At 39.4% G+C, this 17478-nt stretch overlaps 1 protein-coding gene across 5 annotated transcripts in view; it reads left to right on the top strand.

Annotated features, from left to right (window-relative positions):
* POU6F2 (POU class 6 homeobox 2) overlaps positions 1-17478 on the top strand; it is a 303185-nt gene that overhangs the window by 233229 nt on the left and 52478 nt on the right. For all 5 annotated transcript variants that reach the window (XR_009745363.1, XM_061464688.1, XM_061464687.1 and 2 more), the window contains exon 6: positions 12653-12799. Coding sequence is in view for 4 of the 5 variants with exons in the window: in XM_061464688.1 (XP_061320672.1) it covers positions 12653-12799 (147 nt within the window). In the remaining variant the exon portion in view is untranslated. The remainder of the gene's footprint in view (positions 1-12652; positions 12800-17478) is intronic.

Here is a 17478-nt window from a genome sequence, read left to right as displayed (position 1 = left end):
CTTGCTCTAAGCTGGTGTGATTATGCTGACCTGTTGCAGTGATGGCTCTTAAGAGCCACACTGTTGTTGAACGTGTATTAGTTAGGAACAAAGAGAGAGGTCTGATACCATTGACATTGATTTAAATAAGCAGCCTATTCTTTTTTTCTTTTTCTTTTTGATGAAAGAAAATAGTTTGGAGTTCTAACAGTATGTCACGTAAGTCTGCTTTAAATTAGGTCTTTGTCAGACTGGAGGGGAGGAGAAGCCTTCTGATATCCCATAGTGTGTGGTTCACCAGCGGAAATGTCAGAGAACCTTTGAGGCTTCTGGACTTGCACAAAATAACAGCTTCTGGTTTAGTTGAGGCTGTTGATTTGTTTGCCTCTTCTGGCTGGTTGATGTTCACCCGGTCTTCTGCAAGTCAAAGTCCTTGTCTTTCTGAAGTGAAACTAAGGGTTTGTTGCCTGCTGTTGTTGAAAGAGGAAAAAACTCAACACAAAATGACTGCATTCTCCTTTTGTGGTCAGTTAATATGTACTTAACGCCAGGCCATGCTTGTCATCTGCTTACTCCTGGCACAGCAAGAAACCATATGAGTGCCTTCAGTGAATGTTCTCGTTTCAAGGGAATATAGTCCCTTGTTTGCTCTAAGTTTGGATAAAATACAGCACATGGCTCATATTTTGTAGGGAGCATTTATTCTACTGCATGTGCAAGTAATAGGAATGTGATAGTTATAGTGCCTGCCCTCGTGTCATAGGTGTAGACTTGCCTTAATTGCGCTCTGTCTGGATTCATGCTGGTTTCTGCCTTGATGGGAGTGCATCAGAACAGCAGCGTTGTCTGACTGGGTTGCCTTTTGACCCTTGGCTTACCCCTTTTACTGACAGAATTACCAGCGGCACCCACCAGTACCAGTGGCTGCAGAGAGGTCTGCAGCTGCACTTGTTCCAGAGGTGTGTTTTGGCACACGGTTGGGAACAGATATATGTTCCTCCCACCTCAAAATGGGTGAGATGAAGAGAAGGCACATAAGAATGATTTCTTTGAAATGAAGTATTTTGACGCAGTTTATGAAACACCCATCTGTAGGGGTGATCCATTTTACATTTCCTTTCAAGAAATCATTTTGGTCTCACCTAAATGTTTCATGTGACCTAACATTTATTTCTTTTTCTTTTTAATTCTTCACTCGGGGTCTGCCTGAACTGTGTTTTGTAACTGTTTGGTTTTTTTTTTTTAAGGGGTTGAGTAGAATGTTTTGAGTGAAGTTTTCAGGCTGCAGATGAAATATCCATTAGTTTCACAACTGCAGGTGTAAATGTTTTGACTCCTGAGTTCACTGGATAGATTCTTTAGTTTACAGTAAGCCTTTGAAGAGCCCGTTTGATGTAAGTAGTCATTGTAACTAGCTAATTCCAGTATTTCAAATGAGAATATTGTTCCCCCCTTATTGCAGATTTGAAGCCTGTAAGAAATTGAAGGGACTGTTTCTGACAACAGTTACCTCTGGTTTAACCAATTGCAACTCTGCTGACCTCATTAAATTTGCATCAGATCTATATTCTGCGGGAGAGAAAGCAGAATCAGACCAAGAACTTAGAACTTATGTTATTTTTAGCACAAAAAAAAATCCCTTGTTTTGTACAGCACAAGAATTGCTGCAGGGCCCATAAATATTTTGTGAATCTGGTCAGCAGATAAAAGTAGAAAATACTTAGAACATGAAGAAATTCATCTGTCTGTCTATTGACAGTGCCTTATGGAAGAACAAGAGTCTAGGTACAATAAGGCAATAATGAATTTAATGAAAAAGCTACAGACATTCGGGTTGTAAGCTGAGCTGCTGTTGAAAGATAGTACATGGTTTTGCCCATATAGCAGAATTCCTTTGCTGAATGTCTATGAGATTCCCATTGATAATAAATATGGAGGAAATTATTTATTGTAAATGATAATTAGACTTTCCCCAAGCTATGCATTCAGCCAGTAACAGATAGTGACTAATAACCTAGGCATTATTTCTGACATTCTGCCTCCACGCACAAAAAAAGGATGATGATAGCTAAACCTTGTCATGACTTTTGTTTAAAATACAGTAATAACAGCATAGAGGTAAATTAATATTTGCATGGGATTTTATGTAATGGCAAGTGAAGTGGGTGGTATGTCACAGCCCATCTCTATCTGTGAGGCAGAAAAATTATAGTCACAGGAACACACTAACACAAACCCTCTTGAGTTCACCCAGGACTGGGGTAGCACTTGCATGCAGCCTAACTTTAAGCAGTCCTTGCAGCATCTCAGCCTCAGATTTTGACCAATTTGGAATTGATCCTTGCAGCAAAAAAAAAAAAAAAAAAGAATTCTTGGCTTATACTTGCAGTCATCACTCACATTCAGCTAACAGTTCTTCTGTTACCTCAAGCAATATGGAGCTATGCTTTTGTTATAAGAGGATCTCAGTTTCATATACCCTCTTGCCATCAATTTATAGTGCCTAGCACAGTGGCAATTGCAAAGACCTCAAAAACAATACATTCCTAGCCTATATGTTTTTAATTATATTTCCAAGTTTCATTTGCTGTTGGCAACTCAACGTTATTTTGATTTTGCTGGGGTGAAATATATGAGCTTCAAATACAGCTTTGAAATTGATTAGGAATTAATATGGCAGCATTACAGACACAGTAGATTTACTACTGCTTTTGCAGCTCTGTGTGAACTCCCATATGGAAAACCTATTGTGACCAGATCCAGAGTGACATGAGCAAGGTGACTGTGACTGGAGAGAAGAGATCAGAGGAAAGGAATCAAGTAGGTAAAAGCAGAAGGAGAGTCAGTCATGGCTTTTTTCCCCCCAGAAAACCCAGGAAAGGTAGGATTATGATAAATAAATACATAAATTTTAAAAAGCTTTCAAAGCAGTCATTAAATTTAAAATGACTGGTACCCCTCTCAGAAGAACATTAACAAAATGAAACCTGGAATCACCTCATTGACGCTGTTCAGCCCAGCCCCACACAGTGTGCGTAAGCAAGCTCTGGCACTGCTGCTTCTAGGGCAGCTCACTTTGGGGAGCAGGTTTCTTGCTGACACTAGATGAGGTGGAAGTGCCTGTGAGGAGAGAGGGTTATCTGTGGGAATGTTACATATGTGCATTACACTGTTAACCCTTCCGCCTTTCCTCTTCTGTTGGAGCTGCACTGAGAGCACAACTTTTGGCATGTTAAATGCACAACCGTTATCAGTTTATATGTAGCTTTATGTACAGAGCAGGGCTGCTGGTGAGACCAGTGGGTGTACCTATGGATAAACAGTTGCTTTAAAGTGCTGTAATCAGCCCTGTGTTAGCTGGTGGCTTCTTTATGTTTACAATCAAATTAAGCCTCCTAAAGGTGAATGCAGCAGGAGGTTGCTACCATCTGAGATGCAATATGCTCACATGGTGCTGGTGCAAGGAGGGGGAGCATGGGCTCCTAAGCGTTCATTGCTCTATCTTTAGGAAAGGAGTAGCAGCAGTAACCTGCCCACTGACACACAGACAGCAAACAGCTGAACAATGTCACATGCCCTGGCCACCACTGGCCACTGTACTAAAGTAATAAAATCATGCCCCAAGGAAAATGTTAACAGTATCTTGCGTAGGGACCCCAGCATCCTCTTTTGCATGCCCTTTCCTCTCACACACTTTCAGGTTTCTTGTTTTAGCGGTTATCACTCACTTCTTGTATTTATTAGAACTGTGGGTTTGACTTCAAGGTCTTAAAACTAAATGCTTCTTTCAACTTAGTTCACACTTCTCAAATCTCACTTTGTATGCTGAGATTTCAGCAGATCTCAAATGCCTAGTTAAAAGTCAGAGTCTCAGCTGATTTGATTTCTCATTTCTCCGTGAAACCTGGGAAACAGAGAGAACTTCTCAAACTCATGGTATCAATTATGATGTTTACATCATTTTGAATTTGGGCCGAACTGACATAATTGCAGAGGATTAACTCCTTCAGCTTCCTAGAGACCTGGATTTAGAACCAGATTTGGATTTGGGGCTAACCTTTACGTTTCCACTCCAAACGTGGAGTTCTTCAACTTTGCATCAGATGGTTGCATCAAGTATTGTCGAATTTTGAGCTCAAACCAGTGAAAATTTTCCATATAGTTCCAGTTTTAGATCTGATCTTGTTCACATTCAAGTGAATGAGAGTACAGTGTAAGTACTTGGCTAACATGGAAGCAGACTTATTTGGTGATGCTACTTAGCATCATTACAAGTAAATTAAAGTATCCAGATGTATTTCCAGCTTCAAAAAGTTTTCCGTCAGCAATGTGTCCCTAAGTATTAAGTAGGATTTGTTCTCTGAAGGGGCAGAAGAGAAGGTCTGTAGCCAAAAGCCTGATTTTTAATACAAATATTCAAATAAACAGTTCCAGGCATTTATATTAGGTTTGCATAATGTACTGTAAAACAAAACTGTTTCAGAAATATCTTCTCCAGTACCCAACATGAAGTGTCGTATTATCATGGTGTGACCTCACATTGCATTTTTAACGTCTATATATGCAAATGGTTATATTTACATGTGCCCATGACATTCACACATTCAAAATGAAGGCAAATAAATGTTTTAGATTAAGGAGATGAATTTAGTATGTCTCACAGTTGACACACTTTCTATAGAGGCTCGATCACTGAGACCCAAGTGCTAGGCTCTTATCCGAGAAGACAGATGGCAATTTCCTTTTGATAAGAGTTCATTTTTTTAGCAGCAAGGGAGCCCTGAAGTAACCATTTTTCTTGTGGGGAAAGCATCTTTCAGAAGCCAGATAAATCATTCTAAAATAGACAAACACAGGAACCGAGGAACTAATCAACCTGAAATGAGCAGAGTTGCAGCCCCTTTCAGAAAGTTTGGGAAATACTCTTTGCTTTCATAAGAATGAACATGGGAACTACTCCAGAAAACTGGAGAATTCAGATAATTTGTTTGATACTCTTTCCTCTTTTGTAAGCACCAATACAATTTATGGTTAGTCATGATGAAAATTCCATCAAGTCAGATGAGGTAGTTTGTTTACAGTACATTTACATCATGCATAAAATCACAGAATGGTTACAGTTGGAAGGGACCTTAAAGAACATCTCGTGTTCTTCATGAAGCCTGGAAAACAGAGAGGGAACTTCTCAAACACAAGGTGGATTCACTTGTAGGTACTTTAAAGACTACATAAACATAAATGTAACAAGCCAGATGAAACCAAGATGTCTCTGTTTAATTAAAGTCTGGAACAGTGTGTGCCAGCTCATACAGATCTGGAACATTTCATACTTGTAAGCTGTAAATGTGGACAGCTAGGAACCCACAGGACTAGAGTCTCTGGTTAATCTTTAAGTACTGACCTGTTATAAAGGAGTTGTTCAGATACTCTTTGTGGTTATTTATATCTAAATATATTCAATATATTCAAATATGTCCACTCTTCTTTTTGGTAAACATACAAGACCCAGCCTCAGACATGCTGACACCTTCAATTTAGTTTATCTTGTAGGATTAGACCCAAACAGGATCCGTTTCCTCTAGTTTCCTTTCCCCTCTTTTCTATCTGTCACTAACAGAGCAGAAATGAAAACGGCTGGGGTGGTTTCCACTCAGTTCTTGCTGTGCCCTAATGCATTCTTCATTATTCATGTCTCCAGTAGTTTGCTCCTAGAGACCTGGGAATGGTGTCTGCTCTTTATTTGCTCTGCCATGGCTCTGTTAAAAATACACCTTTTTGTATTTTGTAAATTGTTATCTTAGTTTTGTAGGCTGGTTCCAATTTGACCAGCAGCACCTTGTTTACAAAGATACTGTGAGAAATGTTGTGCATCCTCCTCTATCCATGTCATATCAAGGCATACATGAGCACTGCGGGCTTCCCATCACCTCAGGTCGCGTCGCTTTGCATTGAATCAAGTCATGTTGCATCAGTGATACCGCTATCAGTACTTATTCCTGATAGAAAATTCAGCATAGATTTAGACAGCAAATAGCTCAACCACAATAAATGTATATAATGAGCAGATTAAGTATCTGGGAGAACCAGATATTTTAAGTGTCCCTGGCAAGTTGGTGCTTTACGATACTCCAGTATCCTTGTCTCTACACTATATTCTGCACATAAATTTCTGATGTATGTGCATATACTAAAATGTCTGTCTAAGCAGCCTATTTGGAACTCTTACCATCTACAGCCATTTGCAAATGTAGAGCTGTGCAGTTTTGAAATAACCAGACTTTATTGGAGAGGTCTGGATATTCATTGTCTAGTTCATAGGTTGGTCATATCCTAGCACTGTACAAAAAACAGATGTTGACAGATTTAATTTTTTATTCATAATTTGGGATCAGCTTCAACCATTTGCCTGCTGGGGCATGTTTTTAAAAGAGTTATGCATGATTAGGCTCTATGACAGCCATTTTGTTAGACATTTTGCCCTGCTGTTCATTTATGAAAGTTAAATGTTGTAATTAGCCTATTGCATAAACAAAAAAAGAAGGGAGGGGAGGTCAAAAGATAAAAAAAAAAGCCTCAAACTGATGTCTAAACCATACGGGGCTTCCAAAAGGTTCGACCATAGCATCTTTTGGGATAAAATTCGCTTCTTTTGTTTTATGTTACCAAAGGATTCTCTCTTGGCTTTCTTGGGATCTGCATCTTCACAGGTTTATTGAAAATTTGACTTATTTTTGCTAAAGACCCTAAAAATAAATTAAAGCACCACAGCTCAGGTACCCACAGTTGAAACATCTGGCTGTAAAGTTCTATATAAATGCTAAGTGGTCTTATTGTTGATTATTACAGACATTCATTTGGCACTCATCACTGTGATATTGAGGGGCTTCTCCAGGATTAAGTTGAAGTGTCTTTTTAAAAAATGCCTTCATGGGTTTTGAGATTCCGTGTAGGTCCAGGGAGCTATCAAGAGGTATGAGGTATATATGTGTATTGAAAACAACTAGGAATAGAATCATTAATAGAATCACAGATTGGTTCCTGCTGGAAGGGACCTTAAAACTCATCCAGTACCAACTAACCCCTGACACAGGCAGGGACACCTTCCACAAGACCAGGTTGCTCCAAGCCCCGTCCAACCTGGCCTTGAACACTGCCAGGGATGGGGCAGCCACAGCTTCTCTGGGCACCCTGTGCCAGCGCCTCAGCACCCTCACAGGGAAGAATTTCCTAATGTCTGATCTCAGTCTCCCCTCTGTCAGTTAATGCTATGTAAAGAATTTCCTAGAAGAGCTACAAGATACTTCAAGGAAAACAGTTCTGCATCAATTTGTTCATGTTTAGAAACCAAACATACGGGTATCTAGGTTGGAATAGTCTGGCTCTGTGTCTTCAAGGTATTGAAGGCACTTGCATATTGTTGTTGTCAGATATAGACTACAGTTACTGAAATGGGATGGTGGGCTGGGTTAGCTTTGGCTAACAGCATAATGCTCACCCTGCTGCTCACTCCCTGCCTCAGTGGGATGGGGTAGAAAATAGGATGAGAAAGCTCGTGGATCAAGGTAGACTGCTTACCAGTGTCATAGGCAAAACAGACTCAACTTGGGGATAACTGCTTTATGGCCAACTAAAACAGATTCAGGTAGTGAGAAACAAAAAGACAAACATTAAAACAACTTTCCTCCTGAATCTCCCAGACTTAACCTCACTCCTTCAGTCCTGACTCCTCTACCCTCCCGCAGTGGTGCAGGGGTACGGGGGGGTATGGCCAGTCCGTAACAGGTCCTCTCAGCTGCTCCTTTCTCTTCACACTTTTCCCTTGCTCTTGCATAGGCACTCCACGGATCACAGTTCCCACCAGGAAATATCCATCTGCTACAGCGTGGAGTCCTCCAAGGGCTACAGTGGGGATTCCTGCTCTGCTGTGGACCACCTCCTCCTCCTCCTTTCTTTGAGCTTGCTCTTCCTTCTGTTGTGTTCACTCTTCCCCCCTCCCCCCCCCCCCCCCCATCTGCAGCTCCCCTGCTACCAATACCTTGCCATTTACACCCAGTATGGATGATAATGCTGGTCACAATAAAGAAGAAGGTACCAGAATACCCTCGGGAGCCTGTGCTCAGTTTGAAATGGTCTTTTTCTGTTAAGGCCAAGTGACAGCTGCTCAGAATCTGTCTCAGGAACTACTGTGAAAGCATGGGAATAAAACCCACTACATTTTATTGTGCAATTCTCTCATAATCTTAACACAGATAAAATTCACATACATTCTCAGTTAAAAATTCCTACAAAAGCAAATGCCATACTAATAAAATTTTCATTTCTATGATCATTTTTTCACATAGTCTGGATTGAAAAGAGAACTGTCATGTGTTTCCTTCCGATTGAGAGCCATTGCTGAATTCTTCTCAACTTTTAATGTTACTGAAATCAAAGGATTTTTCTGTTTTCCCCTAAAAAGCAGTAGTTTAGGCAAACACTCTCAGCTGATCAGTAGCTGATCCAGTAGTGTAATGCGCCCTACAGATAGGATTGTCTCAGAACACAGGCGACTGAGGATCTGTTGGTCCCTAATCAAATATACTGCTTTTCTACACTGCTTAATCTCTAGGAGGTATCCAGAAATGTGATTTTTTAAAAAAAAAACCTTCCTGAAAAACACTAATACAGTTTTGTAAAATGAAGTTATGCCTTCTGTTACTCCACAGTATGTCCCTCCATCCCCATTGCTGCATTCAGATAGCATATCTTCACTCTTAGCCTCTCCCACAAGCCCTTTAGGAAACACACACCATCTAACTTCATTCTTATGCTGGCACTACATAAACTGACCTTACCTTTCAGGTTACAGGCCCTTTTTTTCATATGATGCTCTGGCATCCTGAAATGTCTTGGCTTTTCATCAGTTAAACCACTTGGGTTTTTTTTCTTTGTATCTGTTGGATGGGTGATATTGTAATGAGTAAAACTGGCTCTTTGATTTCCAGACGAGGGGAATGACAGTTCAGTGGGATATGCCCTTTGTAGAGAAAAGTGGAAGTACTGCGTAGGCTATCACATCTGATCTTGTATTCAGCTATACCTGAATGCTTGATCAGTTTCTCACTGAAAGTTCACTGAGGTACTAAGTTATCTGAAAAACAAGAGAGGAAGAGGGTATTCTTCCAGAAGAAAAAAGTAGTTGTGGTTCTAAAGAGAACTGCTTGTAGCATGGACTCTACCACACTTGTCTTGAAATCATTCTTTTTGCAGACTGTTTCCTAACCCTAGAAATAATTGCCTCACATTACACAGCTTTAGGACATTCATCCCCCATCATTTTACAGGTTACTTTTATTTGTGTGAGTTCTTGTTTGCTGCTGTGGGACGGCTCCTGCTTTACACTGAGTTACAGGAGGACAACTTTCATATGCTTTTCCTTTCAAAGTTCAGCTTTGGGAAGTCAGGAGGATGTACTGAAGCTACTCAGTTATTGCAGGATCCTTCCTCATAAAATCCACTTCCCCATATAATCGTGTCATTACCAGAGACATCCTTGAAAGGCTGGCCTGTCACGTTAAACTAAGATCACTATTACCTACTGTTATGGCCGGTGTTTTGAGTGGGATCAGAAATTTGGGCACTGGAATGGACAGCCCCAAATGTCTCAGCATTCCAAATGAAATCATCATTTAAATAGAGAAACAAAATGGGAAAAGCACTTTGTGGGATCTTTCATAATATATTTCTAATATTTCCAATAAGTGTTCTCAGGATCCAGCCTGCGCTGAGAAATGGCATAAACCTCTCAAGTCAGAGACTCTATTCTTAAAACAAAAAGCAAGATATAATGTGTTAGAAACTACCTTGGTGTCCAGACATAATGCAGTGAGGTGTATTTCTCCAACTCAAATTTGCATGTGATATAAAAGAGGTCAGTTTGACAGTGTGTATCCTGCAGTCAGCAGCTTCCCAAAGTGTTCAAAGTTCCCAAAGTTCCCAAAGTGTTCAAAGAAACATGCATCTTCTCCTTTTTAATCAGACTTATGAATAGATAGGGATGTTTTCACATGCACTTGAAAGTCTCCTACCCTGTGAGTTGGCCCATTCACTGTGATTTTTCCTGGAACATGGTACTACCCAGGGTACCTATGCATATCATAGCCTCTGCCATCATTTTTAATAAGTCGCTTATCTCTGTGATGCAACTAAAAGCAATCCTGAGTGTCTCCAGGGTTTGTTGTAATTAAATTTTATTGTTGTATTTGAAAATGTACAGGTTTTGAAAACTGGAGCAAGAAAAATGGAAAGGAGATTCTAGGAGGTGATAGTCTGATTTTTAGATGTTTTTAACCCTTTATAGTTTCCAGATCTACAAGCTTACTTATGCTTCCCAGGCATCTGTTCTTATACACAATTGAGGCCATAAGCTGTAGCAGCTGGTGTGGTTTATTAGCTGATGTCAGGTAACCATGCAAAGATTATCAGTTACACCTGCAGACAGGTGCTGTAGGATTCCTAATAAGAAAAGAAAGCCTTTTCTGAAAGTCTTACATTTGCTGCTGCCCCTTTCTTCTGCAAGTATTTACAGCTACAAGAGAATTACGCCAAGTCATAGTGCTGCCCGTGAAGTGCTGTGAGGAAAGGCAAGGTTTGCCAGCTTCTGATCTGGACAAGAAAGATATGTTGGTGTTTTGAACAGAAAACGGACAAGTTTATCTACAAGTTTATCTGGTATTACACTGCTGTGCTCAGGCATCACCACCCACGTCACTGAGGACTGCATGCAACTATATCTGGGCTCACACCTTGTGTAGTCAGTGGAACTGCTTCCACTCTGTATTCAGGGACTCAGCTTCACCTTGGTCATTGTACCTGTCTCCACTCTCTTCACAGCTCACCAGGACTGCTAATCAAGCAGTTTCCTCCTTTTGTTTTATTCCTGCTTGATTTGCTTGCCATGGGATGCCACAGACTCATTTTGGAGATTCATATAACAATTTTTTCCAAATCAAAATATTTCCTCCAACAATGTCATCTTTTCTCTCCAGCATTGCTACTAATCTTTATTTAGTTATTTACTTTGCAGTTTCTAGAGGGAATGGATGTGCTCAAGGCGCCCCTTTAGGCAACACTTTATATCAAGGTTCCATTTATAAATACTTCATGAAGGGCTAATGAATGATTAATAGATGTTTTAATGTATGACCAATCAATTGTTGTAGGTTTTGCAATGTCCAACAGACAAGTAGGTTTCTTATAAGCATAGATTATAACCATATCTGACATCTTCTACTGATGGGCTTCTAAACATCTATAGCATACACACTACTCATATCTGTAACATGCTTAAAACATCTACTAATCACTGATTAATTTTTTATAACCTATTTTGAAGCAGAGCCTGTCTGTGCAGTACATCCCTTATGGGTGTCTGTGACTCCGTTTCTACAGGATTGATAATTTACTTGTCACCTAAGGATTTACTAATTCCAGCTCAAGCATCAGGCTTTTGTGAGTTAGCTTCAGCATTTACACCTCAGCCTAAGAAGAAATGTCTTTGCTCTCGCCAGACTTTTTTCTGTCTCAGACTTCAGACAGACTGCTTTACCCTGCTAATGTACATTTTGCAAGCTCTGCTAAAATGCAGTGATTCTTAGGGAGCAAACCCACTCTAAAATTCATTTTCAGCCTGTTGAACTGTTTGATTGTTCTCAGGACAGCTGTCCCAGTGATGATGGTTCCCAGCATTTTAGTTTTGGTGTTTTTTTTTACTGTCATCCCTGTGTGCTTGCTTCAATGTCTGTCCATTCTCAGAAAGTATGAGAAAATATAAACCTCACAGTAATCCAAAGAATAAACCATCTACCAGAGGATGTTTGATTCGAACAGAGGAACACACATTTTGTATGTCTGATGAACCTAAATGCTGATAGGAGCGTTCCTCTGTGGGATTCCCATAGTCTCCAAAGGTGACAGCCGTCACTGTGCTCTCTGCTCTATTTGGAGCACTCAGGTAGAACGAACTGAAGTGGGCAGTACAACTCAATTCTTGAAAATGTGAGAGTCCTGCAATTAATCAGTGGCAGTTGAGAAGCAGTAAATTGCTTAGTATCATATTTTGCAAGTACGTTTTGAATTATTAATTGGTTTCTACTGAACTTAATCCCAGGGTTGAGTCCTCTGCTGTGATTTATCTAGATGTTGAGACCAATACTTTAATGATATTAATTAAAAGGATCTGCAGGCTTTTCTCATTTCTGGGGTCATTAGTAAAATAGTCTCTGTTCTGAGTATCCCCAGGTAAATATCCCATTCCCATTTAAATCAAATAGTAATCCTTCACTGATTGCTGTTTACAGCAGGATTAGGCTGCTACACCTGTGGCATTAGCATGTTGAGCCTGAAGAAACACAACAAGCATAACTCAAAAAAAAGGGGGGAAGGGAAGAATAAAGGGTGAAAAAGGAGAGTTTTATTCTTCAGTGTTAACATGGAATTTCCTCTGGCTTTCTTAAAACCATTCCTTGTCAAAGACACCAAAGCCTCAGAAATAAGAGCCTCTCAGAAACAGTCAAGCTCTCAGAGCAGGCAGGTTTTTACCCACATTAGCACAATCGCTTTTATGTCATCCAGTTAGCACTCTGTGTTTCTGGGTTTATCAGGTTTTTACCATGTTATTTTCTTTCTTTTTCAGCTGGTTAATAACCCACTAGCAAGTCAAGCAGCAGCGGCTGCAGCAGCAGCAGCCATGGGCTCAATAGCGAGCTCCCAGGCCTTTGGCAATGCCCTCTCCAGTCTTCAGGGGGTCACAGGTCAACTCGTCACTAATGCACAAGGACAGGTGAGTAGAAGATGGAGCAAACAGTGAATTCTGATGGTAGGCTGATCTTGGGACAAGAATGAGTTCTGCTTGTATGAGAGCAATTTAAAAGCACACATATTGAAGGTAAATAAATATTGATTTGCCAGACAAGGTAAGAAATGGAAAGTCTGAGAACTGGGAGGAAGTTAGGAGCTGTTTGAAAGTGTTTTCAAGCCAGAAGGAGCTTAGGATTTGTTTTGGTTTAATTCAACCTTTAGAAAAGATCAAAATAGTGCAATAGGTTGGTACTTTAAAAGTCTAGCAACCCTGTGATTCTTTACAAACATAGCAGTTTCTTCCATTTACATATACCTAATACCAGACAACTATATTAAACCGCTGATGTGCTATTAAAAGTACACTTTTTTTTTTGCAAATTGTAGCATTTCTGTATTACTTAATTTCTAAAAAAAGTATTAAATGTTTCAAGTAAAGGAACACAAATTGTAATGAACTATCTGGGATGGATTTAGCTGGGTGGCTTGTTCATTCGATGATTAATTTAAGCAGTTTGCAATGAATCTGCCTGTCTGTAGTGCCAAACCTGGGAGAAACTCTTCTTTAAAGAAAATTTCCAAACAGCAATTTTTATGGTGTGTCTGAGAGAGAGATCTTGTGTTAGCTGCACTTGGGAGCTGCTTATTTGTTACTATTTCATTCTTAATATGATGGAGAAAGTTATGTATCTGAAGCCATATATATATATAAATAATTCCATTGATGCAGCATGCTTAAGTGGCCTTCAGATTGTAGCCACTGTCATTCTCTATTACATTTACTAGGACTAGAATTAACACAACTACTTGTTTCACATAAAGTCACTGCAACAAATCTGTCAATATAACTTATGACCGGACCTGGTGACTGAGTAATTTGAATGTCCTTATTCTAAATGCTAGAGATTGGATGTATGGTGATATCCAGTGATATGTGGATGTTAGGCCCTGGTAAGCGTGTATTGAAATGATGCAGCTTGGGTGATATGTGAGTCTGAAGTTTAGTTTCCATTCTTACTGTTTACTGTGGAGAAAAAACGTGAAGAGCAGGTTTTCCCCAGGTCATTTTCTACCTCCATGTGATTTAATTGGAACAGGGGTGACATTTTTTATTTTGGCCCATTAAGAAATAAAAGACAACACTTTACAGGAGCCCTCTTTTTTTTTTTTTTTAACATAACACGTAAACAAAGATCCATCCTGAGCTTCACTATCACCATCCAAGTCCCAGGGAAAAAAAATGCTGACCTTGTTATATTTACTGGGTGGGTGCAGAATTGTTCCATCACTACCCTGAGGGTTGAACGATGGAGCTTGTCAAAGTGAGGCCTTATCTAATGAATCATCTTATCGCAGGTGCACACCACACATATTAAAGGAGGATTGTATGAACAATGTGCCCTCTACAATAACCTTTCAATGTCTACTTTAACCCTTGTTTCAATCCCTTTTCATCAAAGGATCATTTTATGCAGCCAGCTTTAAATGGAGGCTCTCAAAAGCCTATTAAGATTTCTGGAGGGATGGGGTATTGGTTTGGAAGAAAAGTTGGTTATAATACCTATAACTCATAGTCAGATCAGCTCCAACCTAGAAGCCTGGTTGTTTCTATCTGTGCTCCAGAAATAGCTCACAATTGCCACTCAAGTGAAGGACTTGGCACCAAAGATGTTCATTGTAAGAGCTGAAGATACAAACCCAGACTAGTTTTTTGATAGTTTATCCTTTACATGTTCTCCACAGAAAATGCAAGTGAAGTGTGGCCATTCATTGTATGTTTCAAAAAAAATCCTACTGTAAAGGTACCACTGAATGAAACCGTAGATTCCCTCAGGCTAAATCTCGTTTATTCCACACATAATGTAAAGTCCGATAATTCCACAGGTTGCAGAGGAAGAGAAAGGAAGAATCTTCCCTATTGTTGGATAAAATTACAGAATCTATCTGTTTGCCTACGTCTTTTAAAGAAGAGCTGTCTTTTTATTACTTGTTTTTACAAATGTTCCTTTGTTTATAATCAGCACTGCAGACCTTGCCACAATACAGATAAATATCGGTAATAAGTGTCTAATATAACACCCATTTTTATAATATTCAGTAGAAACCCACGTTGCTTAGAGCACAGTTCTGAAGCTATCTGTCTACAAAACAGGACTATTCAGAGTAACTAAACTGCATTCCAGAAATTAAATTACATTGCCTGCAAATTGATAAAATTATAGCACCTAAACAAGAACTGAAAGGTATGTTTCCTCAAAAGTGGGGGTGCGAGTGAATAGCAATTTGGGATACTCCTTTCTGAAAGATCTGCTTGGACTCGTTAAGGAGCCAGATTTCCATCATACGTTAAGAATCTGCCTTTTGTAAATTGCTTCTTGCAGGGAATTGTACGTGTGACGCCCAAAATTCACTCCTGCAAATGTAAGGCTGGATGACTTACCAGATTGTTTTTATGTGCATTCTCTGTAATTATACACTGCTTCTGCTACAGAAATTCAGGGCTGGTAAATTCTGTCTGTCTAGCTAAATATGTGGTGATCAGTACTCCCTGGAGACATTAAGCTGTAGGTAAAATCCAGGATCCTATGGCAAATTTAGGGAAATAATCTGTTAAAGGACATATGGCATGGCCTTAATTCCCAGTAGTGTGGGAGTTCTTACAATCACAATAACAAAACTATATATATTAACGGTCATTTATATAGTGTGGTTGTTATTAATTTAATTTTGGAACTCACAATTATGGTATGATGATTTTAATTTGTTTTTGCTTTGGATGGCAATATGAACCGTAATAGCAGAGCTCCCCAAAACTACTGCTGCAAAGAGATCTAATCCATTGGAATAATATGATTAGCTCACCTGATTAATTTGATACAGTACAGGTAGAGGACTCTAAATCAGATTTTCATTTTCAGAGGCATATTATGAACAGCTATTGGCCCATGTAAAGCTGCTCACATTCTGTTTGCCCTCAGCACTTTCCAGGAAGCATTTGCAGGACTGGGCTTCATATCTTAAATTTAAAGGCCAGGATAGCAGAATTGCCAGATTCCACCCTGTCAGTAGATTTCACTGATTTCATAGAGAACCTGTTTACCTGTTTGACTTCAGCCTGCCCTTATGGGTAGCATCCTGGTGCTATTGCTACTCTTGGATACTTCAGAGATGGAACAACCCAACATTTCTCTTTTTCACTCTGTTAGTGCAAATAAAAAAAAACCCAAACACATTAGGAGGTTTGAGTGGGGTTTATTATGTCTACTAAATACATGAAATCTGTATTTTGGCTGTTTTCTTAATCTTTGTAAGGAGATGAGCCCCACACATATGGAAGCAAGGTTGATGCTTCTGGTTTCTGTAAGTGCTACCTGCAAGCCAGGTTTCTGCTTGTCTAAAACATGGCACTTAATTGTCATCAGTTGCATTTGTCCCTCAACTTCAGCCATGTCAAATACATTTTAACTATGGATGCTAAGTTTAGTTCCTTTTTTGGGAAAATGGGAGTTGTCTGATAGGAGAAAAATGCATCCTAATTCAGTGATTGGAAAATACTAAGTAAAAAAGTAGCATGATTAGAGTTGGCATTATAAACTGTCTTGTGATTAAAGAGGGCAGTACATTCCATTTCCTGGTTAGTTCATAGGAAAAACTGAGGAAGTATGGTGTAATTTTACATCATATACTTTAATTGAACACTGAATTTCATTGGGATGGCATCAGTATAATCTAAGAATGGAGGAACTTGGGCTTCATTATGCCCATAACTTGCTCTTTAGATGTGAAAACCTTCTGTATATGAAAAACGTTGAATATAGCTCCACCCTGGCAATTAACAAAAATAACTAATTTTTGAGAGTTGTAGTCCACAAGTAGCTCAGGAGACTAAATAGACAGAGAGGCATTGTTGATCCAATTAGATAATAGGAGTACTTTGGTTCTCATTATTCTGATGAGAGGGTACACGTTTGCTCTTTGAGCTTCTTGATGGTAAATGGTGCTAATGAGGCCTGATGGATTCCCTGTTCCTAACAAGCCTCTCAGCGGTGCGAGTGATTACAATGGAGATAGATTTGATGGGATGCGCTCCCTTTTGTAGTGTCTCAGCTGCTGACACTCTGCGACATAATCAGGTCACAGAGCCGGTCACAGCCATCAGCAAAAGCCATAGCTCTATCCCTCATTATTAAAGTGCATTATTCAGTTCCAGGCCTTCACAATACTGCCAAGGGCCTTTTTTTTCTTCTTCTTTTTTTGTTAAGCATCAGTTCTCAAACACAAGAGTTAATAAAATCATCAGCTAAAGAACTAGTAAATTAAAGAAATGGAAATAAAGCACTCCCTTTCAGATTCGTTGAAGGATCACAATTAAATAAGCAGGCAATTTTTCGGCACCACACGCTGTACAATACAATGTAATATGTCATGTGCAATAAAAACAGGGAATATGATTTTAAAAAACACCATTGTCCTCATTGTGGACTGCCTTGGAAAGTGCTAAAGTATCTTCATTCCAAAAGAAATGTCTTTCTTCCCAACTATTACATGTATATATGTAGGTACTGTTATTGTCACTGTTTTCTGTAACTACTTTTTTCTTGGTGTATTAGTTTATAATTCCAAGCACAGCAGCTGTTCTGTCTCAGTTAAAGTGTTCAAGGC

Source organism: Pezoporus flaviventris, unplaced genomic scaffold, assembly GCF_033815535.1.
Source record: "Pezoporus flaviventris isolate CSIRO_AGI_PZ_B2104156 unplaced genomic scaffold, CSIRO_AGI_Pfla_v1 ptg000037l, whole genome shotgun sequence".
Classification (NCBI taxonomy): domain Eukaryota; kingdom Metazoa; phylum Chordata; class Aves; order Psittaciformes; family Psittacidae; genus Pezoporus; species Pezoporus flaviventris.
This window is presented reverse-complemented; position numbering and strand designations above follow the sequence as displayed.